Source organism: Manis javanica, chromosome 8 (assembly GCF_040802235.1).
Source record: "Manis javanica isolate MJ-LG chromosome 8, MJ_LKY, whole genome shotgun sequence".
Lineage (NCBI taxonomy): Eukaryota > Metazoa > Chordata > Mammalia > Pholidota > Manidae > Manis > Manis javanica.
The window spans coordinates 11678111-11701508 of NC_133163.1; the positions used below are offsets into that span (position 1 = coordinate 11678111).

Genomic DNA, 23398 nt, shown 5'->3' on the forward strand with positions numbered 1-23398 from the left:
GGGAGAGGGAGAGAGGGAGAGAAACACGCACTGGGGTTACACAGCTGCCAGTCGACCTGTTGGTTTATTTTTTTCAAGCCAAGAGAACGCTACCAGTGTGACTGAGCAACTGGCCTCACAGAATCACACAAGGCCATAATGTCACCTTGGAAGTGATCTTAAGTACGTGTTTGTTGACCGAGTAACTCGAGTTAGTCCAAATCGTTCATTTGACAGAATAAAGACTGTGAGACCTGGGGGACCTGCAGTGAGGGTATGGAATGTGGATGGGCCCTGGAGTCGGCAGACCTGGGCTGAAGTTTAAATGACCTTGAGCAATCCTATCAACTACACTTCTTCCTGACAGTAACAGCTGGAGTAACAGTACAATAATCAGTGTGTGGGGTATTTGCTTTGTGTAACAGTCACAGCCACCAAGCATTTTGATATTTAGTAGTTTTTTCATCTTTTAAATGGGTACATTACCTTTTTCTTGGTTGTTGTAAGAATGATGTATTACAATGTACATTAAACACCCAGCAAACAGAGCCCAGAAACACAGTAGGTATTCTGGAAATTTCAGCTCCTTTGCTCCAAGGTCATATATTCAGTATGTGGTAGATACAGGACTACAGTGTGGGTGTCCTGGCTGGCAGGTTAGACCTCCTTGGCCCTTGCCAAGGGAATTTACAAACAATAAGCCACCAAGGGCAAGAATAGTGTCCTTAAGAAGCCAGTAAGTTCAAAATCAGCTTGTTAGTGATGTCAATGAAACAGCGGAGGACAGATGTCTGAAAATTCTCTCCTCCATAAAAGCAATGAGAACACTGGCCAGAATCAACCTTTGTCAGAATTCTGGAAATCAACCAAAGGCCTGTAGCAAACTAGAGAATGCTTACTTAAGAAAATTGGCTGGATCTCAGCAAGAACAGTGAGCTTTGTGGAGTTTTAACTTGCCCTATTTCCATTCCCTCTCACCAGTAGCCTTGAAAACCAGCACCTTGGCATCTACCAGAGGTGACAGAATAGGGTGGGAGTTCCTTCCAAGTCCATTCTCAGAGAATTGGCATTATTTGATCTCTCTGGTGGTTTTCTAGAAGACCCTAGGTTTCAAGGTTGTCTTTATTTTACCTGAATCAGAGCTCAGCCAATGCAGATAGCTACTTCCTTGGGGGCATTTGTTGAAAACAGTCAGAGGCATTGTCAGACATCACACTGCGGTAAGTGGTGGATAACATATGGAACAAACAATAAGCTAATCAAAAAGCTTAAAAGGAGTACCTGGCGAATGGGATAGGAGCTTTGCAAAGCTCCTCAGTATTCCTGGGAATCTAAAAGACCATGAGCCTGCATAGGGCTGTGCCCAGGGTTATTTGTATGCTCAGGAAAGACTTGAGAACACCCCAAGCTTTTACCTCTGCCTAGTGTTGAGGCTCTGAGCAAGCAACAAGTAAAGGATCAGGTGGGGTTGTAAACTGCCCACCTGGACGTTGAAAGCATGCCCTCAAACACACATAAAACCCATCTGCAGAGATTGGAGACTTGTTTAGATCCAGGCATCTAAGCACATCTCTGTGCAATCATTAGATGACCGTAGGCTAATCTAGTAGATTTTTCAGTGGTCACACACAACAAAGAATATAGTTTATGCAGAATTAGTTGAGATAAGTCACTAGGAGTGAATCTGATTTCTAGACTTGTCAAATTATATTATTTTAAATGCCCAGTTCTCAACAACAACAAATTTGAGACATGCAAAGAAACAAGAGAGTATGTCCCGTACCCTGGGAAAAAAGCAGTCAATGGGAACTATTTCTGAGAAATCTCAGATACTGGAGTACTAGACAAAGCCCTTAAATCATCTGTTTTAAAATATGCACAAGACTTTCTGAAATGTTTAAAAAACTGAAGGAAGGTATGAGAACCATTTGTCACCAGACAATGTTAATAAAGAAGTAAAATTATTTTTAAAAGAGCCAATAGAAAGTTTATGGCTGAGAAGTACAATAACTAAAATGAAAAATACACAAGAGGAGTTCAATAATAGATCTGAGCAGGAAGAAGAAAAACAACAACCTTGATTATAGGCCAATTGAGATGATCTTGTCTCAGGAACAGAAGAGAGAATGAAGAAAAATGAACAGTGCCTCAGAGCCCTGTAATACACCATCAGCTATGCCAACATATGCATAATGGGAGTGCCAGAAAGAGAGGAGAGAGGAAAAGGGGCACGAAGAATAACTGGAGAACTCATATTCAGAAACTTTCCAGATATGATGAAAAATATTAAATACACACATTCAAGAAAAATTGACATTCTTCTGAGGTTTACATGGAGCATTCTCCAAGGTATACCATGTTAGGTTATAAAACAAGCATTAGTAAATTTAAAAGGACTTTAATCATGCAAAGTATGTTCTGTGACCATCCCCAATGAAGAGAAATTAGAAATCAGTAACAGAGGGTATCTGGAAGATTCACAAATAATGGAAATTAACACAGTTCTAAATAACCAATGGATCAAAGAAGAAACCACAGAGAAATTAGAAAATACTTTGAGATGAATGAAAATGAAAAGACAACATGCCAAAGTTTATGGGATGAAGTAAAAGCAGTGCTTAGACATTTACAGCTATAAATGACTGTATTAACAAAGAGGAAAAATCTTAAATCAGCGACCTAATCTTTCTCCTTAAGAAATAAAAAAAGAGCAAATTAAGTCCAGAGAAAGAAGGAAGGAAATAATTAAGATTTAAGTAGAAATAAATGAAATAGAAAAATTAAAAACATATAGAATCAATGAACTAAAAGTTGGTTCCTTAAAAAAAAAAAAGCAGTGAAACTGACAAACCTTCAGCTAGAATGACCAAGAAAAAAAGAGAAATAACTCAAGTTTCTAAAATCAAGAATGAAAGAGGCTCATTACTATAGACCTCACAGAAATAAAATTAAGGAGTACTATGACCAGTTGTGTGCCAAGAAATTAGATTAGCTTAGGTGAAACACACAAAATCCAACAAAGACCAAACCTACCAAAACTGACTCAAAAAGAAGTAGAAAATCTGAGTAGACTTATAACAAGAGATTGATAAAGTAATAAAAAGCTTCCCTTAAAGTAAAGCCAGGACAAGATGGCTTCATGGTGATTTCTACCAAATATTTAAAGGAGAATTACCACAAATCTTTCACACACTCTCCCAAAAGAGAAGTAGGCACTTTCCAATTCACTCTAGGAAGCCAATATTACCCTGATAATAAAGCCAGACATCAGGAGAAAAGAAAACCACGGGACAATATCCCTTATGATGCAAAAATCCTTAACAAACATCTGGCAAACTGAATCCAACAACACAGAAGAAGGATCATTCACCACAACCAAGTGGGATTTATTCCAGGAATGCAGGCTTAGTTCGGCGTGTGAGATTCCATCAGTGCAATATCCCATTTAATAGAAGAAAATATGAAACTGCACATCATGTCCATTGAGGCAAAAAAAAAAGGCATTTGCCAAAATCTAACACCTTTTCATGATAAAACACTCAACAAATTAGGAATACATGAGAATTTCCTCAAACTGATAAAGGGAATCTACAAACACTCACCGTCAACATCATACTTAATGGTGAAAGACTGAAAGCTTTGAACAAGATGGGGATGTCAGCTCTTACTGCTTCTATTCAACATCATACGGAGCTTTTAGCCAAGAACACCAGGCAAGAAAACAAATAAAAGTCATTGAGATTGGGAGGGAAGAAGTAAAACTATTTCTATTTGTAGATGGCATGGTCACATATAGAGAACATTCAAAGGAATCTACACACACACAAACAAAACCCCGTTAGAACTAATAAACAAGATCAGCCATTTGCAAGATACAAGATCGATATACAAAATTCATCTGTATTTCTATACACTCATGAAAAATCCAAAATGAAATTAAGAAAACAAATCTCACTTACAATAGCATTAAAAAGAAAAAAAACCACCTTAAGAATAAACATAACAAAAAAAGATTTGTATGCTGAAAACTACCAAACACAATCAAAGGAAATTAAAGGTCTAAATAAATGGAGACATCCTGTACATGGATCAGAAGACTTAATATTAAGGTGAAAATACCCTCCTAAATTGATCTACAGATTCAGTGCAATCCCTATTAAAATCCCAGCTGACTTATTTGCAGAAATTGACAAGCTGATTCTAATATTCATATGGAAATGCAAGGGACCCAGAATAGCCAAATCAATCTTGAAAAAAGAAAAAAGTTGGAGGACTTACATGCCCCAATTTCAAAATTTTCTACAAAGCATGGTAACCAAAAGTGTGTGCTACTGAATGGATCTGTAGGTCAATGGAATAGAATTTAAAACTCAGAAATGAACCCAAAGCGTGAAGGTGAATTGATATTTGTCAAGACAATTCAATAGGGAAAGAATAGTCAGGTTGGTGCTGGGACAACTGTATACCCACATGCAAAAGAATAAAATTAGACCCCTACCTTGTACCAAAATATACAAAAATTAACTCAAAAAGGAATGAAGATCTAAATATAGGAGGTCAAACTGTAAAACTTTTAGTTGAAAGCATGGGCATAACTCTTCATGACTTTGGATTAGGCAATGGTTTCTTAAATGACACTAAAAATACAAAAAAATGAAAGAATAAATTAGACTTTATCAAAAATTTAAAATTTTCTGCTTCAAAGGACACTATCAAGGAAGTGAAAGACAATCCACAGGAGAAAATATTTTCAGATCATATGAAGGTCTAGTTACTTCATGTTTATGAAGAACTCATACAGAGTTCCTTTAGCTAGTTGTGAGGAGCTCATAACTCAACAATAGGAACAATCCCAATTTTAAAAATGGGCAAAGGATTTGAACAGGCAGTTTTCCAAAGAAGATGTACAAACGACCAATAAGCATGTGAAAAGATATTTAACATCTCTAGTTATTAGGAAAATGGAAATCAAAACTACATGGTTCCCACAAGTTATGATTGTAACAACAAACACAGATAACAAGTACTGGCAAAATGTGGGGAAGCAGGAACCCTCATACATTGCCGGTGGGAATGTAAACTGGTACAGCCTCTTGGAAACTGGTTGGGCACTTCCTCAATAGGCCCACACAAAAACTTGTACTCAGATGTTCATAGCAGAGTTATTCATAGTATCCCCAGTGTGAGAACAATACAATCCAAATATCCAGGAAGTGATGAATGGATAAGCACAATGCAATATGTAAATACAATGAAATATTATCTATCTATAAAAAGGAATAAGGTTCTGATACATGATACAATATGGGTGAATCTAGAAAACACTGAGCAAAACAAAAGAAGCCAGACACAAAAGGCCATGTTATATATTTCCACTCTTGTGAAATGTCTACAACAGGTAAATCCATAGACAGAAAGATTAGTGGTTACCAGGGGATCGGGGGAGGGAGGGTGGGGAGTGGTTGCTCATGTGTATGGGGTGACGAAAATTTTCTGGAATTAAGTAGTGGTGATAGTTGAAGAACTTTGTGAATATTCTAAAGGCCACTGAATTGTACATTAAAAGAGTGAATTTCATGGTATATGAATTATATCTCAATAAAAAAGAAATTGTAAAGTAGGCTGGCAGTAGCTGTTTTAGCTCTGTACATCTGTGCTTGAATCTTCCTAAATCATTAAAAGCATATTTACCAAAGAAAAACACCCCAGTCTGTTTATAATAATGAATGAGAGAGTATGGTCAGCTCAAAATCAGCAAATCCATTCATGTATTCATCCTTAATGCTTCAGAAAAACATCTGACTTCCCACATCTTTCTCTACATAAACCTTTCTGTGCCCTGTGATCCTTGCACAGATGGCAGAATATAGTTTGTCTAAAATTTCTGGCTCTGTTCTTGTCAGCCCATATCCCAACTCATGGAGGCTTTTGTGGAAGGCATAGGGCACCTTCAGAATTGATCTGAAACTCCATATATAGGGGAATAATTCACTTTGGGGAATTCGAACCCTGGACACTTAAATGCCCAGGAGTGACCTACGAATGCCATAGCAGGAGGATCACTTTATTTTCACAGACACCAAGCTGTGCTGGGTGGTTTGTTTTTTTGCCTAGAATGGGTTTCACATGTAGCCCCACCCAGCTGGCAAGCCTCATACCCTCCACTGTTTCCCAAGAAACAATGTTCTGTCAGTCCCATTCTACAGCTGCGTTTCAACTGTTGGATGAGATCCATTAGTGCATTATGAAACCGGCATTTTCTTAAAAAAGAAATAGGAAATGTCATAGTATATGGCAAGAGTTAAATATTCCATGAGGCTTCTGTTTCCTTTTGATAGATATCCGTGTGTGTATAAAATATGTATTACTGTAGGTTCATGGTCAGAGTGTGGAAAACTTCCACGGTGCTCACGCTGCCTGCCCCGCCCCCACCAATCTTCCACATCCCTTCAGTCTCCCCATTGCTCTGAGCCTTCTGAAAGCCTTCTTCATTAACCCAGTCCATGGTGACCTCCTGCTTCTGTAACTAGTTTGAGTTTTAAGCATATTTATGAGTTATTGGAACTCTACCCAAGCTGACCTATGGCCTCACTGCCTGTATCCACCATCTCCCTCCTTCCAGAACAGGGTGCAAACACAGCTGGTTGACAGCTCCTGGTGTGTTCTGCACCTGTCTGGACCATACGGTTAACAGAAGGTGACACATTGTCCTATTTTTCTAACAGCCTGCACCACAGGCTCTAACACTCACTCACTCTTTTGTTCTCTAACTGCTGAAGTGCAATAATCAAAAGTCGAGAGAGGCAGTGGGGCAAAGCTCTGGCATCTGACCTGGGTTCAGATTCATCTGGGTAACTCATGAGCTGTGGTCAGTGGGCAAGCAGTCCCACTGAGCCTCATTTCCTTCCCTTAAAATGGGGGTGATGACAGTATATTGGGGGCTTGGAAACATGATAGTATTTGTCAATGCATGGCCCAGAGAAGCACCTCAGTAAATGGCCCATCTATGAAGGCTGTTAAAACTAACCCCATTTCAGATATTCTATGGAGGGGCCAGACCACGGCTCTTGCTACTGGCTTGGAAGATACAGTCCTTTGTCTGGGATCTGAAGCTAGAATGCAAGCCCCTGGCTCGCATCTTGGGAAACTGCTGGATCCTTTCATGGATGTGTGCTCAGCAGATCCCCAGACCAGCACCTGACCCCCAGGGCAGAGCTCAATACATATGAAATTAATGAGAATTGGGACAAGATCAGAGAAAGACCATCTGAAGTGAAAACTAATAAAAACAAATTCACACACAATAGATGTGAGAATCCCCATTTGAAAGCCTGTTCCCAGGAGGATTTTTACATATCATGTTGATGAAATTAGATATATCCTGAACTTCTATCAAGAGAACAGAACACATTACTGGAATAGAACCACTGAAGCCAAATGATGCCTGCCTGAGGAGAGGAGGCGCAGCCAGCCGGCTGCTGTCTGGGTGCGGGAGTTCTGGTTCGGTAAGGATCCCGGTTCGGCAAGGATCCTGGGACACCTTTGGCGGCAATCTTCTGGGGGATATTTTCTCCAGGCCACACCTGTGCCCCTGCCCGTGTGACTGGCCCAGGGATGGTTCCAATCAACCTGAGTCTACCATAGTCTGTTCCCCGGAGTGTTGAAGTTGGAACCAATTTCAGCATGTGGCTGGACTTGTGGCGTGAGGAGAGGCAGAGGAAGCAGGTCTGAGATTAATCAGAGGCTGGCGAGAGGGGCCCGCTGGCTCCTGAGACCCTCCTGCACCGGCTGCAGGAACATCTCTGTACCTTTCTCAAAAATTCCTTTTCCTGTTGAAGCACACTCTCTCTCGTTTTTGTTACTTGTAACCAAAGGGTCATAAGCAATAGGGTTATGAAGACAGAAACAGCCTGGCTGCAGGGAGGGGCTTTTCATCCTGCTCCCCTCTGGCCAAGAGCATCTCAGTCCTTGTTTACATTCTGTGCCCACCATGCAGCCCCCTGCCGCAGGATGTGGTCTCCTGAACACACATGGCCACCAAGCTGGGCCTCATCCTCCTTATCCACAAAAACAGAAGGATGTGACTCAAGCAGTCATTCTAAAATCTAGCTGAACATCCACACCAACTCAGGGTTTAACAGATTCCTGAGCCCTATCAAGATTCTGAAGACTGCTTTCATGCCCTCAAGTTCTAAGACCACGCTCAAATACCCATCATCTTGTCAAACTCACATCCACTATGCATAAAAATGTACCCAGCATTTGTTTTAGTGATGAGGCACACAGGCACAGAAATGACTGTCATGAAGCAAAGTTTTTATACTCACAGATCCCTAGAAACAGGAAGCTACCATGCCATGCTGGGGCCTTATGGGGAAGCACCAGGGTTGGTCAGGAAGCAGAAAGATCAAGGGAAAAGCATGGGCAGGGCCTTACTGTGGTTTCCATGGGAGAGGGCAGGCAGGGTTAGGATTAGCTAGTTTGAATCATTTTAGCAGGGTCGGGGTAGAGGTTCTGTCCCTAGTTACCTGGGACTTGGCCCTGGGGGTGATCAGGGCAGAGGACCACTGCCTCCCGGACTGAGAGAGCCAGACGGAGGTGGTTCACAGCACTGGGGTCAGGATTGGTTGGTTTACATCTGAAAGGTGTGCTCCAGGATCAATAGTTTACATCTCTAAGACTGGCTAGCAGAGCAATTCTGGTTTCAGTGCAATAGACCCTGGGGATTTTGCAGGGAATCACTGCCTCTAATATCCACTGCCCCTTTCTTCTTATTAACATAACCCTATTTTGCTTGGGATAGATTTTCACCTAAAAATCTTAATTTGTTAGGCTTCCTTGCAAGTAGGAGTGGCCATGGACATCTCTGGACAAGGAGATATAAGTGGAAGTCTACATGGTGGGACTTCCAAGAAGGGGACTTCCTGAGACAAGCTCAGTGACACGTGTCTCCTGCCCTTTGTCCGTCCTCCTTGTTCTTGTCTCGACCGTGGATACACTGGAGCTGCAGGAACCAAATGGCAGCCTTGGAGAAGTCAGTCACCTGCTAAGGATGGAGGAAGAGAAATGGGGCATTGATATGATGGAGCTGTAAGGCTCCCTAATTTTGGGACTCCTTATATGATGAGTCACTTAAGGTGAAGGCTCTGTCACTTGAATTCTCTGTTACATGCAATCTTTAACTCAGAGGCACCACCCGCGTACTGGGTTAACCTGAAGGGATGCAAGCCTAGATGACTGGTGGCTATCTTTGCAAACTGCCCGAGGATGCAGCAAGCCCGGGGGGCAAGCAGTACTGAGAGGTGGATGGTCTCTTGTAACCATCTGAGCCCAAAGTCCGGCTCTGCGTGAAAGTAGATTCTCCCAGTAAACCTGCCACTATGGGCTCTGTGACTTAAACCAGCCTGAACTGGGTTTCTCTAACATTAAGTCTGTACTAATGCATAGGAGAAATGATAGAATTTGGGGGGCTACAGAGGTGATGGGACAGTGTCTATACTGAGGGATGTCTCCCCTACCACTGCCATCCCTTCAAGTTCACCGTCAAGGACTCCTAATGATGCGCAGGAGAAGGGCTGCCATTGCTTTCACAGAGTTCTCAGATTTCTCTTTTGAAGTAGAAAATTATAATTATGTGAAAAAAGCTTTAAAATGAACTTGAACAGATGGCTAATCATACTGGAGGAAAAGATTAAGAAAAGATGCAGAAGCTGATGAAAAACTTCAAGCAAATTAATTAGGACAGTTAACTAGACACTCCAGTTAAGGGAGTGGTTAACTTGTGGTATGTGGGGCAGTGTGTCACAGGACGGTATAAAGCGGACATTCACGGACCCTGAAGCTAGGAGTGCTTACATGGTCTAGACAGTGTAGTTCTAGACCAGTGGTTCTCAAATGAGGATGAACCAGAATCCCCAGGAGAGCTTGTTAGAGCGCCCCCTGCCCCCAGCGGGTCTGCAGCAGGGTCCAAGCATTTCCCCTCCAGCAAGTTCCTCCATAATGATATTGCTGCTTGTCCTGGGACCCCACTTTGAGAACCACCACTCTCAATTAACGCTATTTAAAAACTGATTATTAAAATATAAAATTCACCTATTTAAGTGTACAATTGGATGGCTTTTAGTATATTAGAAAGCTGTGTGACCATCAGCACTCCTTAATTCCTTGAGATTTTCATCACCCCTGAAAGAAACTCTGCACTCATTAGCAGTCATTCCCCATTCACATTCCTCTCTCAAGCTCTGGCAGCCACTAATACGCCTGTCTCTACAGATTTACCTGTTTCGGACATTCCATATAGGTGGAATAACATGTGGCCTTTGGGTGTCTGGCCTCTTTCACTTAGTGTATGTTTTTAAAGTTCATCCACATCAGAATTTCATTCTTTTTTATGGGTGAATAATGTTCCATCATGTGGATATACCATCTTTTATCTGTTTATTGTTTCTACTTCTTGGCTATACTGTGAACATCCATGTGCTAGTTTTTGCGTGAACCTATGTTTTCATTTATCTTGGGCATATAAAAATAGGGGCGGAATTGCATCACACAGTTACTCTCTGTTTACCTCTCTGAGGAATGGACCATTCTCCAAGAGGCTGTACATTTCCAACAGCAGCATCCAAGGGTGCCAGTATATCTGCATCCTTGCCAACACACAGTTGTCTCCTGATTATAGCCATTCTAGTGAGTGCAGTGATATCTCCTTGTGAGTTCTGATTTGCATTTCCCTGTCAACTAATGAGGTTGAGCAAGTCCTCAGGGACTTATTGGCTATTTATATGCTTTCTTTGGAGACTATTCAAATCCTTTGCCTATTTAAAAAAAATGGTTTTTAAAAAATGTTGGGTGTTAAGAGTTCTGCATTCATTCTGGATAGTAGATCCTTATCAGAAACATGATTTACAAATGTTTGGTCCCATTCCACGAGTTGTCTTCACTTTCTTCAATGTCCTATAAATCATGAACATTTTGAATTTTGACGAAGTGCAATTTATGCTTTCTTTGGTTACTTACGCTTTTGTTATATTTAAGAAGCCATAGTCTAATCCAAGGTCATGAGAATGTATACTATGTTTGCTAAGAATTTCATATTTTTAGGTTCATATTTTTCATATTACATTTAGATCCATTTGTGTATATGATATGAATTAGGGGTCCAACTTCATTTAAAAAAACGTGGCTATCCAGTTTTTCTACCATCGTCTGTTGAAAGGACTATTCTTTCCCCCATTTTGTCTTGGCAACATTGTCAAAAATCAATTGATCTTAAATGTATGGATGTATTTCAAGACTCTCAATTCTATTCCACTGATCTATACATCTAGTCTGGTGCCAGTAATAGTCTTGATTACTGTATCTTTGTAGTGAGCTTTAAAATTAGGAATCATGAGTCTTTCAATTTTGTACTTCTACAAGATTCTTTTTGGCTAGTCTAGGTCCCCTGCATTCCCATATGAATTTTAGGATCAGCTCAGCACTTTCTGCCAAGAAGGTAGCTAGGATTTTGATAGATATTGCGTGGAATCTGTAGATCAATTTGAGGACTTTTGTCATTTAAAAATTAGAATTTGTCCTACCCATGAGGTATCTTTCCACTTACTTTTACTTAGCTCTTCAATTTCTTTCAACAATACTTCATAGTTTACAGTGTGCGAATCATACTACCTTTGTTAAATTATTAAGCATTTCATTCGGTTTAATGCTATGGTAAATGGAATTGTTTCCATTGTTAGGTTTTTGTTAATGAGTAGAAACACAATTGAATTTAGTATCTTTATCTTCTATCCTGCAAGCTTATTAATTCTATTTTTTTTACCCTGCAGAAGCACTAGGATTTTTTATATATAAGATCATGTTATCTATTAACACAGTCAGTTTACATTTCCTTTCCAACTTTTCGGATCACTTTTTTTCTTGCCCATTGGCCTTGGCTAGAATCTCCAGCACAATGAACAGAAGTGGTGAGAGTGACATTTTTGTCCTGTTCCTGATCTTCGAGGAAAGTTTTCAGTCTTTCGGCCTTAAGTCTGGTATTAGCTGTGGGTGGTTTTGTAGACATCCTCTACCAGGTTAAAGAAGTTTGCTTCTAGTGCTAGTTTTTGCGTTTTGTTTTTTTTTTTTTTCATCAAGAAAGGATGTTTGGAGTATGTCTAATGCTTTTAAGAATTCAATGTGGTTTCTGTCCTTTATCCTAATAATGTGGTGTGTTACATTGTTTTACACATGTTGAACCAACCTTGCATTTCTGGGACAAATCCTATTTGGTTAACTCCATTTTATAAATAGGAAAATTAAGTCTCATGGAAGTTAATGGACTGCCCCAAATCTCACAGAAAATTAGTGGCAGAGCCACAAACAGACCCTGCTTCCCTAGACAGTGGCCTCGGAGATGGACTTTGTGGAAGACAAAAGGATGCCAGAGACAAAGGCAAGGGAATATGGAACATTGTGCCAAGGCTGGATTAATGCTCAACATCTATTAGCCAATATTTGTGTTGCGCATCACATCTTGGAGGTGATTTTCACACTCTCTCTGTTCTGTCTCCCTATTTCACAGGCATGCAAACTGAGGTTTGGTGAAATTCTGTGGCTTCAACATCTTAAAATGAGGGGAAGTGACAGGACTTGAACTCAGGTCTTTTAGGAGGTTAAACTCTGGGTCCTCTGTGCTATCTGCTTGCCTGCCCTCTGAGTCCCAGGATTTCAAGGCCCATGGAATCCTTTTGCTGCCACCCAGCTGGCAGAGGTGTTGACTACCAGGTAAGAGTCTGATACTTTCAGCTCATGGCTGAGATCTAAACAGGGAAGTCCTCTTGAGAAGGGGAACTGTGGAAATTTTTTTTCCTTGGGGTAAATGAACTTTAGAATCAATAATTTTGTCATTTTTTAACACATTTTTGTTATATCCTTTAATTTAGACTTACCATTACATTGATTGCTTTCTTAGGGGCACAGAAGCTTCATGGTTAATACTAGCTAGATTGCCAGGTTCAAATCCCAGCTCTGACCCATACTACCTGTGTGAATGTGGGAAAGTATTCACTTCTCTGTATCTCAGCTTTCTCGTCTATAAAATGGAGACAAGAACGGCTCCTACCTCACAGTGCTACCGTAAGGCTGAAAATGAGCCAGTGCATGTGATACATTTAGAACAATGCCTGGTGCACAGTAAACACTACACTTCAGCTATTGTTGATATTAACTACATTAACATCCACTGAATCAATACCTACTACTGTCAAGCACTGGGCTGGGTGGTTTAGAGAGACTAGAACTGGCTCAGAGAGGTAAGGCAACTTGCCAAAGGTCACACAGTTCAGAACAGACAGACCCAGGAGCCCAACACCATTAACACCACCACCATCCTGATTTCTGTATAGTGGGTTTTGATCTTGATGGAACCAGAGTGGTGAGGAGATGCCCCATGGGAAGCTGATGAAGTTAGGAGTGCAATCAAACTGAGCTGCCATGCTGAGGTTTGGGAGAAAGGGGGAGAATGAAAGAGGGGGAATAACATTAGCCTTCAGGAAGGTCAGAGGCAGGCCCTGCTGAGAGCTGACACAAGGGCTGTCAGGGGTGCACAGGGATCAAAGGCCCAGGAAGATATGTCCAGCAGCCCAGCACAGACTTGCACAGTTCATGGGGGGTGTGAAAGGCCTTCCCAGGAGGGGGCCTTGGCTTGGTCTCCCCCTCATGTCAGGTAACACGGGACCCTGCTCATCCTTCTCTACACAGCAGACATCTCATGGGGAAGGAGGTACAGATCAGACCTGCAGACCAGGATCTCCCAGCCAACAGAGGAGCCAGGCCCAGAGTTCCCTCAGCGGGAGATCCTGGGACCCCTGTCCCAGCTCTGCAGATATGCCCAGAGCCCGTGCCCGAGGCTCCGTGGCCAGCTCTGCACCTGGATGCGAGCAGGCCCCCCAAGCTGGAAGGACACCTGGGCTGTCGCCTTAGTGCGCCTCTTCTGAAAATGGCTCCGAGTCACGGCCTGCTGTGTGCCCGCCGCAGGCACCTCAAGGCTTCTGGCAAAGAGTTGTTCTGTCATCTGTCCCTCTTGAATGTGTGGCCGCAGTGGACCCTCAGCCCTCTGAGCCTCCCTGTCCTCATCTGTGGCCCTCTGCCTCACATACCTCAAGGAACGCATAGAGGATGGAGCTCACTGCCCTGCCCCTGAAGGCCTGGCCTAGAATATGGAGGCCCTTGGGAGCATCAGAGAGAGGCCACGGTCTCAGAAATCCCAATGGTGACAAGCAACACTTGTGAGTCCTCCACCCTGCCGGCCAGGCCCACCTGCCTTAAGCATTTGGCAAGTGTGCAACGCAGGGCAGGGCCATTAGGTCCCTGGTGTTTGCACACCACACAGCCAGCCGCCTGCCTCCTTCCCTTCTTGCTGCCTGTTGTACCCCAGAGTGAGCAGACCTTCCAGATCAGCAGGCGGCCCTCTTAGCAGAAGTCAACACCAGCCAGAGGACAGCACTTTGGAGCCAGGCAGATCTGGTTATCAGGCCAGCCTGGGTGCCCACTCACCTGTGTGCAGCTTCCTGAGTTCCGGTTTCCTCACTTGGGAAGTGGGGACCACACCAGCCACCCAGCAGGGCTGTTGTACAGACTCTAAGCACGAATATAAGGTGCTGAGCACAGGGCTGGGGTCAGTGCAGGTGGTGGATGAGGGATGTCTCTCTGAAGCCACAGGTTGGGGCTCTGCCCCTCCTCTGCGTCCCTACGAGACTGAGGGCCACACATCCCTTACCAGATCTGGTCTAGGCCATCAGTTAGGACTGGTTTTATTGCTTTTCTCCAGGCTACACTACACCTCCTGTGGAGGTAAAGCCGAGCTGGCCCTCAGCAGCTCCCATTCCAACTTCCTTCTGGTTTGTCAGCAGAAGCATCTCCCATAATCCCTTGCAGCTAAAGTTCTGGATTCAATTAGGTTCCCTAATTTGAAAAGCAGAATTGAGGAGGGGCCGGGCTGCCTTTCTCCTCTTTGAGGTGCACCACTGTCAAGCTGGCCCTGGGGATGCCAGGTTTTACTGCACCAGGGTGTGTGTGTCCAGATGCCAGCCGAGTGGGCATCAGAAGCAGTGATCTGTAACACACCCCTGTTAGCTAAAGGGAGCTCTTGTGCACTTTTGTTGCTGGCACCTGAAGAGTCTTCAGAACGTTAGCAGAAGCCCAGCGCATGACAGGCCCGGCCCCTTCACGTCCTGCCTCCTGGGGTACGCTGCACCGGCCTGCTGTGGGAGCGTCATGGAGCGGGTTCCAGGGCTGGTGGCCCGGATGCCTGGTTCTGTTCTTGGGAGAGCCCCTGTCCCTCTCTGGGCCTCAGTTTCATGCTTTGGGATATAAAAAGGCTGATCTAAAATTCCCAAGGTCCCTTCTAATCCAAGTATTCATAGACCATTTGTCACTAACCAGACAACTTAGAGGAAATCATTTAGATAAAATACTGAGCCCCTTTCTCCACTATTCTCCATTAGCAGTTTATGTAAACTACTCATAGCCAGCAAGTGGACATAACCTGAATATCTGTCAACTGAGGAATGGATATTTGTGGTCTACCCGTACAATGGAATATTCTTCAGCCATAAAAAGGAACAAAACACTGATAGATGCCACAATGTGGATGAACCTTTGAGGCATTTCCAGAGTAAAAGAAGTCCGTCACAAAAGGCTGCCTACAGTGTGATTCCATTCATATGAAATGTCCAGAATAAATCCAGAGACAGAAATTAGACTAGTGACTGCCAGGAGACACAGGGAGGACGGATGGAAATAACTGCTGTTGGGTATGGGCTTTCTTTTCAGGGTGGTATAAATGTCCTGAGATTGACTGTGGTGAAGGTTGAATAACCTAGTGAATATATGAAGAACCACTCAGTTGTATAAAGGTGTGCATATTATGGTAAGTGCATTATCAATAAAGCTATTAAAAAATACAAACTCTTAGCCAGCGCGTGTTCTGAGCTGTGAACTGACGCCTCAGTACTCCACAGCGAATGACAAGGACGCCTCTTTGAAATCTTAACTTTGACTTATGAGACATTCCACGGAACGTATAGTTTCTCTGGTGGCTCCTGAGACAGAGGCCAGAAGAACCTTTCTGCTGTAAAGTGCTGCATCTCTGCAGGGGATGGAGCAGATGGGGACCATGTGTGGAATTTCACAGGTAAATGCGCCTTCCAGTACTTACCAGGGCCCCAGGGACACAGATGTGCTGAGCAGCTAAGAGGTGAGAACAGGCGGCAGAGTCTTCTAGGGTTGTGTTTCTGAAGTGCTCTCCCTTGTAGGTTTCAAAAGTATAAACAAACCTCTCCCCTCCCAACCAGGACTATTGTCTCAAGTGCTATGTAGAGCTGAGGAAGGACGGGGGTAGCATGGGGAGAATAGTTCCTAAGAGCTTCCTAAAATCTTCAGATTTTATTGTAACAAAGGAAAGGTCTAGCTGTGCCATCCAAGGCCTGATGAGAGCGTGTTCTGTCCCCAGAGGCCTTTAATTCAATGCAATGCAAAGGTTTTCTCAGCACAGACACAAGTCACCTGGCAATCCTCTGGTTGGCCTGCAGCGTTGTCCCGTACCACACCTGGGGTCAGATGTCGGTGTGCAAATCCTGGCCCTGCCCCTTCCTCCTGGGCAACCTTGGGCAACTAAACCTCTCCATGCCTCAGTTTGTTCACGTGGGAAATGGGATAATAGTACCCACCCTCTAGGATTGTTGTGAGGACTCCATATGTGTAAAGGACTGTCTGGTCCATGGCAGGTGCCCAACAGGTTTTACCTCCTGTTATTGTTCAAGAATGTCCAAGGGCCTGGGCTTTTGTGAAAAGCACATTCATCCCAGTTTCCCCACTGGAACAAGCTGATTAGCACTGTAGGGCCAGGGCACATACATATCTAAGGCCATTCACCCAATACGTGACAGCCCTGGGGCTCATGGCTGAGGACCCTGTTCCCTACTGGATCAGCCCATGATGCTGTCACAGCCTGGGAGGCGCAGGGTGAAGGAGGGGTTCTCCATAGGGCTGTGTGACTAGGGAAGTCACATAGCCTCTCCAAGCCTCCTCAGTTTCCCTCTCTGCAAAATGGGCATGACGCCCCCACCCCCAAAAGGCAGCTGTGAGGATTAAATGCAGTACACAGCACCACTGGTGGTTGGCGTGGGCTGCCTAGATGGGAAACCCTGCCTTCCACTAAGTAGCTGGATGACCGCAGACAAGTCACTTAACCTCTCTGTGCTTCCCTTTCCTTTTCTGCAATGCGGAGGTAATTGGTGTCACCTCATGTGCTGTGAGAACTAAACTAGAGAATAGATGCAAAGCCGTTAGAACAACATGTGACACATGGAAGCCCCATAAAACCCTGTAAAAATGCCCTATTTTTCACTCAGTATGGGCCCGACATACCGCAAGTCCCCGGTAGATGTCAGTGGCTGTAACAGTGGCGGACACGAGGGTCAGTGTGGCGCACACAACGTGATTTCTTTACCCATTCAGAGGCAGGAGAGAGAAGTCATGCTGGAGGTCTACAGTGTGGCCCCCTGAGCTGGCAGGACCTCCAGGCTATATATAAGTCAACCCCAAACAGCTGCACCCTACCAGGCTGGGGCTCAGGTTCACCAGCCAACCGTTTCAGAGCAGCGCCCAGGCTGCAGAGCATGGTTTCAAGGGAGAAAGAGCTCCTCTCCTCCTGCCTCTTCCCCCAGCCAGCTGCCAGCCTGGGAGGCCTAGTTACTTACCAGCTTCTAGGCCCAGAGTGGGAAGAGCCTGGTGGCATTTGGTGTCCACATAAACTCAGCAGCAGACCAGCGGGCACTAGAGCCAGGCTGCAGCTGAGAATCAGAGCTCTGGCCCGCAAGCCCAGCAGCCCCTCCCATGGATGGGCACAGCCTGGGGGCTGCAGGCTGGCATCTCCACCTATCAGCCACGTGGTAAGGGAAGGAGAAGGAGCATGAAGTGCATCATGTAGCATCTGCCTGGATGTTCCCTGCAAGCCTGGGAGCTCCCAGAGGGCAGGAACCCTGGCGGCTGTCGTCTCCCCACCTGGATCCTCAAAGCCCGGAATGGTCTACTACACAGATATTCACTAAAGAGAGTCATTTTTTTTTCCTGCAAAACCTGAAGCCTAGTGCCAACACACAGTAGGTACTCAGTAGTTACTGATTCCCTCTTCCCAAGGCCCAGGATGACCATGGCTCCAGGCCCCCAGGGATCTGGCACCTGGGACCTTTCTAGAGCACTGCTTGTAGTCCAAATGGGAGGATATGAAAAGCTGGGTACAACAGAAGCCATGTGCTTAAAGCACATGGTCTGAATGAACACTTACTGAACATACCTACTATGGGTTGATCAGTGCACAGAAATGGCGACTCCTTTACTACATGGAGTAACCCTGGGAGGTAAGCACCATTGTCCCTATTTTGTGGATGAGGAACAGAGATTTAGGGAGGTGAAATGCACCCCCAGGGTCGTGGTGCTGGTGAGTTCAAACGCAGGACTTCTAGATTCCAGAGCTTACCTCCCAGCCTGCCCTGACAGCACAGAAGAGCTGCATGCCGGCTGGCCTGGATTCATCCTTTGACACCTGCACCTATGCTCGTGCTGAGCTGACTGGAGGGACAGCTTGCTTCTCTTCCCACCCCCACTGGTCACCCCTTCCCTCACCCTGTGACTCCTCCCTGGGCCCAGCTTAGGAGAAGGCTCACTCCACCCACCCCTACGGCACCCTCAGGGCCAACCTCCAGCCCAGGTCAACCAGAGGTGAACTGAAAAGGTGAGGCGAGTGGGTAGGTAGCGCAAGGGCCTGGGGCTTGCCTCCACTGATGCTAAGATCCTGAAAACCTCTGCCCAGGCTGGCTTTGGTTTTCCTTGGCCGCTGGACACACCTAATGGGCAGCAGTTGCATGATTCCGTTTCCACCCCCAGCTCTACACGTCAGGGTGAAAAGGAGGAAGGAGAGGAAGTAAATTGTGGTTTCCAAGGGCAACACCCGGGAACACATCCGCAGGGACACAAAGAGCTTTCTGCAGGGTCGCAGGAAGTCCCAGCCTATTCCTGAGGGCAAGGAGAGGCAAGCACCCAGCAGAACCTCACAACCCAGCTGGGTTATGGGTGCACCGGGGGAAAGTCCTGGAGCCTCTGGCTTGAAGACGAGGTGGATGAAATAGGTCCTGGCCCACCAGGAAGGGCAGAGGACTCTCCCAGCAGAAGGACTCAGGTGCTGAGAAACTGGCCACTATCTGGTACCGGCCTTTGCAAAACAGCAGCATTCAAAGTCATCAACCGAGGAGGTAACCCACTCAGAGCTAAATCTGATCTCACACAGTCACTTCTCTGAGAAGCCCCAGATCCCAGTACAGGGACAACAGACAGGGTCCACCCAGCCCAATCCTGCCAAACTCAAGGTTTTGAGGAAATGGAGGATGGAGGGATGAGTAGTCCTTAGTTGGCTGCCTTGCTTTAAAGAATAACAGTGGCCAAGAAAGGCATATCCCTTCCCTGGTTTCCTGCAGAGCTGTGGGCAATAGGCAGCACCAGGACGAGGATTCAGATGCAGTGGGCAGTGGAAGATGGTGGCTGTGGCCCCATATCTGTAAAGCCAGGACCCAGCCAGCCACGTCCTGGGGCTGGAGAACAGAACTCCCCGCAGGCAACTGCTTTTCAGTCCCACTGGAGGAAATTCACACGGATCATGGCTGCAACTCCCTCCCCACGACCACGCTCCACCCACCTTGCGCCAGGTCTCCAGGCCCTGAGGAACTGAAGCCACTTTGGTGATGGCAGCTCCGAGCCCCTGCCCTCGGCCCCGTGTGGACTCAGGGGAAGGCCTGGGCTGCTGATGTGGTGGCTTGGGGCTGCGTGGGCACCAGGGCTCTGGACTCAAGCTGTGTGGACCTCTATGAACTCAGAAGAGCACTGGGTGGCGCAGGGCCCAGTCCTGGAGCAGCAGCCGTGGAGCAGGCTCCGCCCTGGGCAGATGCACTGCCCTCCCAGGGTCCTGCTGGGCAGGAATCTCCTGTCCCAGTGTGTCCAAACAGGGAATCAGATATAGGCTCCTGGGGTCTTGAGAGGACTACCACTCCTCCTCCTCCCGGGGTCCCAGCCCCGGCCCCAGGGCAAGCCCCACCTGAGTACAGTGTGACCTTTAGCCCACCACTTAGGTGGGCTGTGCATGACCTTTGTCCCCCATGGAGTGTTCCAGCAGGTGTGCTAATGTGCCCAGGGGTGTTGAGAGGTGGGCCAAGTCACAGATCTCCCTCAGCTTTCTGGGTGGCGGAGGGGTGTTGGAGGAGGCCTGAACCTCAGGCTGGGCCCCTCTGTGACCTCAGTAAGGGCCTAATTGCACTTTCTGGGTCTGCCCTCAATGGAAGAGAAGGCTGGGAGGTGCTGACCAGAAGCGGCAATTCCTAAACAAGCCAGGTTCCAGGAATCACGCAGAGAAGGTTTGAAAACACCAATTGCCAGGCCCCACTCCAGTTTGGGGACTATCTGGGTTTTGGGACCAGGTACTGAGTTTTGGGAAGAGTCCCTGGGTATCTGAGATCAGCATGCCCTTGAGACTCCAGTCCAGTAACTCTGAGGAAGCCCTCAATCCCAAATGGAGCCCCTATTTTCACGAAGAAGCCTGGTGGCAGAGAATCCCAGTCTGGGCAGGCCCACATCTCCCTGGGGTCTAGAGTGCTCCCATACTGTGAGGAGCAGGGGCAGGGCAGCCTCTCTCCCTGCAAAGCCATCTCCCAGATCAGATGCTCTGTGAGCCTGATGTTAAACACAGAATTCTTTTGAGAAAAACACCAAGTTGTAAACTTGAAAATTTTGGAATTGAGCTGAAGTGTTGGTCTTCATTCCCATCTAGGACTCAGGGACCCTCACAGAAGGTTTGGTTCAAGACAAAGGCAGATTGGGTGTGTCTGGGGATCCTCTCTCAAGGCAACTCCTGAATTCATTCTTTGGACAGATAATTTGCTAAGCACCTGCTGTGTGTTAGGCACTGACAGTGGGGCGGCGGCAGGGAGGGGGCAGGGAGACACACAGATAATATATATATTTCAAATAGAGCGACCAGGGAAGGCCACACCAAGGAAGTGACACTTAAGCAGAGACCTGAAGGTAAAGGAGCAAGCCATATGGACAACAGGGGAAAGTGCACTCTAGTAAAGGGCAGTGCCAAGGTCCTGAGGCAGTAACATATCTGATGTGCTCTAGGAAGGACAGTGCGGAGGCCAGCATGGCTGGAGCAGAGGGCAGGAAAGAGAGAAGGGAGGACAGCAAGGAGCCAGCAGTCAGATGACACTGGGCCTGCGAGGTCTGACTCCAGTGAGGTGGGGGATTCTAGGGGCTTGGGTCAGAGTTGTGGCCTGATCTGACTTATTTATGGGTAGGAGATGTTGTCAAATGTATAAGATACAACTATCAAAGGATCATTAGTGGCTTTAGGGCATCCTGTCCCAGCAAATAAGGAATGGATGGGCAAAACAGCCTGCCCATATTGGAGGGGCTGGAGAATCTGAGCAGGTCCATAAAACTAGGGTGGTGGTCACTTTTTCATACTGCAAACATAGACCAGTTGCCCTGGGCATTTCAGTGTAGTCACTAGGGATTCCAGACACTTCCCATGTCTCCAGAGGACCTGCTGTCTGACACACGGGCTCCGCCACACTCGGCATGCTGTGCACAGTTACAGCCTTAATCTATGGGTTAGTACCAAAGCTGTGTTTATCAAGTGCCTCCTAAGCATTCCAGTGACCTAATGTTGACCCTTGACGCTGCCTCAGGGGTCCAGGACCCCATCCTGAATTCCTGGGCTTAGCCCAAGGGCCCCACAGCCCCAGAACTTACCGGGCATGGAGAAGGGGGACAGAAAGCCAGCCTCAGGCAGCTCTGGTTCTGGGGGCGGTGGCAGAGGAGGGGGCTGCTGTTCCTGCTCCCGCCGAGGGTCTTCGAGGTTTTCCACAGGAACATTCCCATTCTCGATGTTTTCATGCTTTCCATTTTGAAGTGGCTTGCTGCTCACGCCATTTGCCGAGTTGATCAGTCTCTGCCGCTGTGTGGACGGGATCAAGACAGATACCACAGTATGTTACAAAGTATTACACTGTGGCTTTATTCCTTATACACACACAGCCCTTAAAGGTTTCTAAAACACCACCCCCAGGAGATCAGGTTGCCTGAGAAATGGACTAAGGACCTTGGATGCCAGCTGAGTTGTGCATTTCCATTTGGACCCATACCAGGTTGCCTCTGGGGTCTGGTCAGAGGCCTGGGCCACCCTTTTGAGTGCCAGACTGACTCCCCAGCCCAGGACACTGATGACAGTGAACATGCCAACTCTCCCAGTGGACATTTATAAGCTGCTTGAAGACAGTCACAGGAAAGGCCATTCGTCATTTTTAAAAAACACTTTTTTCTTAGACATATTGTACGAAAAGTACACTTATAATCACACAGCTCAATGATGTTTCACACCAGGATGTAGAATTTTTCCAGTCCCTCAGAAGATTCTCTCAGATACTTCCCTAGTCTATGTGCCTCCCTCTCCAGGTGACCAAGGGAACCACTATTTTGACTTTTAAAACATCAGCTAGTTTTTCTTGAATTTGAACTTCATATAAAAGGATTCAAATAGTATGTATTCTTTTATATCTAGTTTCACACAACCTAATGTCCATGAGATTCATCCATGTTGCTGTATGACTTAGCAGCTTATTTTTCATGGCTGTATAGCATTCCATTGCTGGAATACTCCACAATGTATCCCTTGCTTGTTGATAGGCATTTGGGTTGCCTCCCCTTTTTATTTTGAAGAATTTTGTGAACATTTGTACACATGTAGTTTTGTGGGTATATGTACTCATTTCTCTTGGGCATTTATCTAGGAGTGGAATTTCTAGTTCATAAGGAATTTCTAGTTTCTAAGTTTCTAGTTCATGCTGAATACAATAGACTGTTAGTGGATTAGAACTTCCCATCCTTGTCAATGCTTGCTATCATCAATCCTTTTAACCATTCTGGTGGGGTGTGGTGGCCAGCCTGGCAGAGGACACCCTGGCGGCCCAACACCTGGACATGTTCTGATAAGCCAGGACCTCCTCAAAGTGCATGAAACCACCCAAGGCCATGAGCTCTCAATGCCCTTGAAGCAAACATACCTCATTAATTATGATCCTGCTGGCCATCCGCAGTCGGGTCCTGGGCCCAAACTTATTGGTGATCATTATGCGTAGGCCGGCCTCTGGAAAGCTGAACTTGGGAGGGCTGGAGCTCATGACCTCGTCCACCATCACCACTGGGGTTTTGCCGTACTGAGGCTCTTCCTTCACTACATTGAATATAACACCATGGTTAGTGCCGAGACCTCCCCGGGGACCCCCCAGTGCTGGGGGGACTGACTTCTCCTAGTGCTGCAGGTATCCTTGGGCTG

The 23398-nt window shown here is 45.9% G+C and overlaps 1 protein-coding gene across 7 annotated transcripts in view; it reads right to left on the reverse strand.

Moving 5' to 3' along the window:
• SLC24A4 (solute carrier family 24 member 4) overlaps window positions 1–23398 on the reverse strand; it is a 166065-nt gene that overhangs the window by 16589 nt on the left and 126078 nt on the right. For all 7 annotated transcript variants that reach the window (XM_073241944.1, XM_073241943.1, XM_073241942.1 and 4 more), the window contains 2 exons: window positions 23127–23296; window positions 21817–22021 (listed from right to left, as the gene is read on the reverse strand). In XM_073241944.1, coding sequence (XP_073098045.1) covers window positions 21817–22021; window positions 23127–23296 — 375 coding nt within the window. The remainder of the gene's footprint in view (window positions 1–21816; window positions 22022–23126; window positions 23297–23398) is intronic.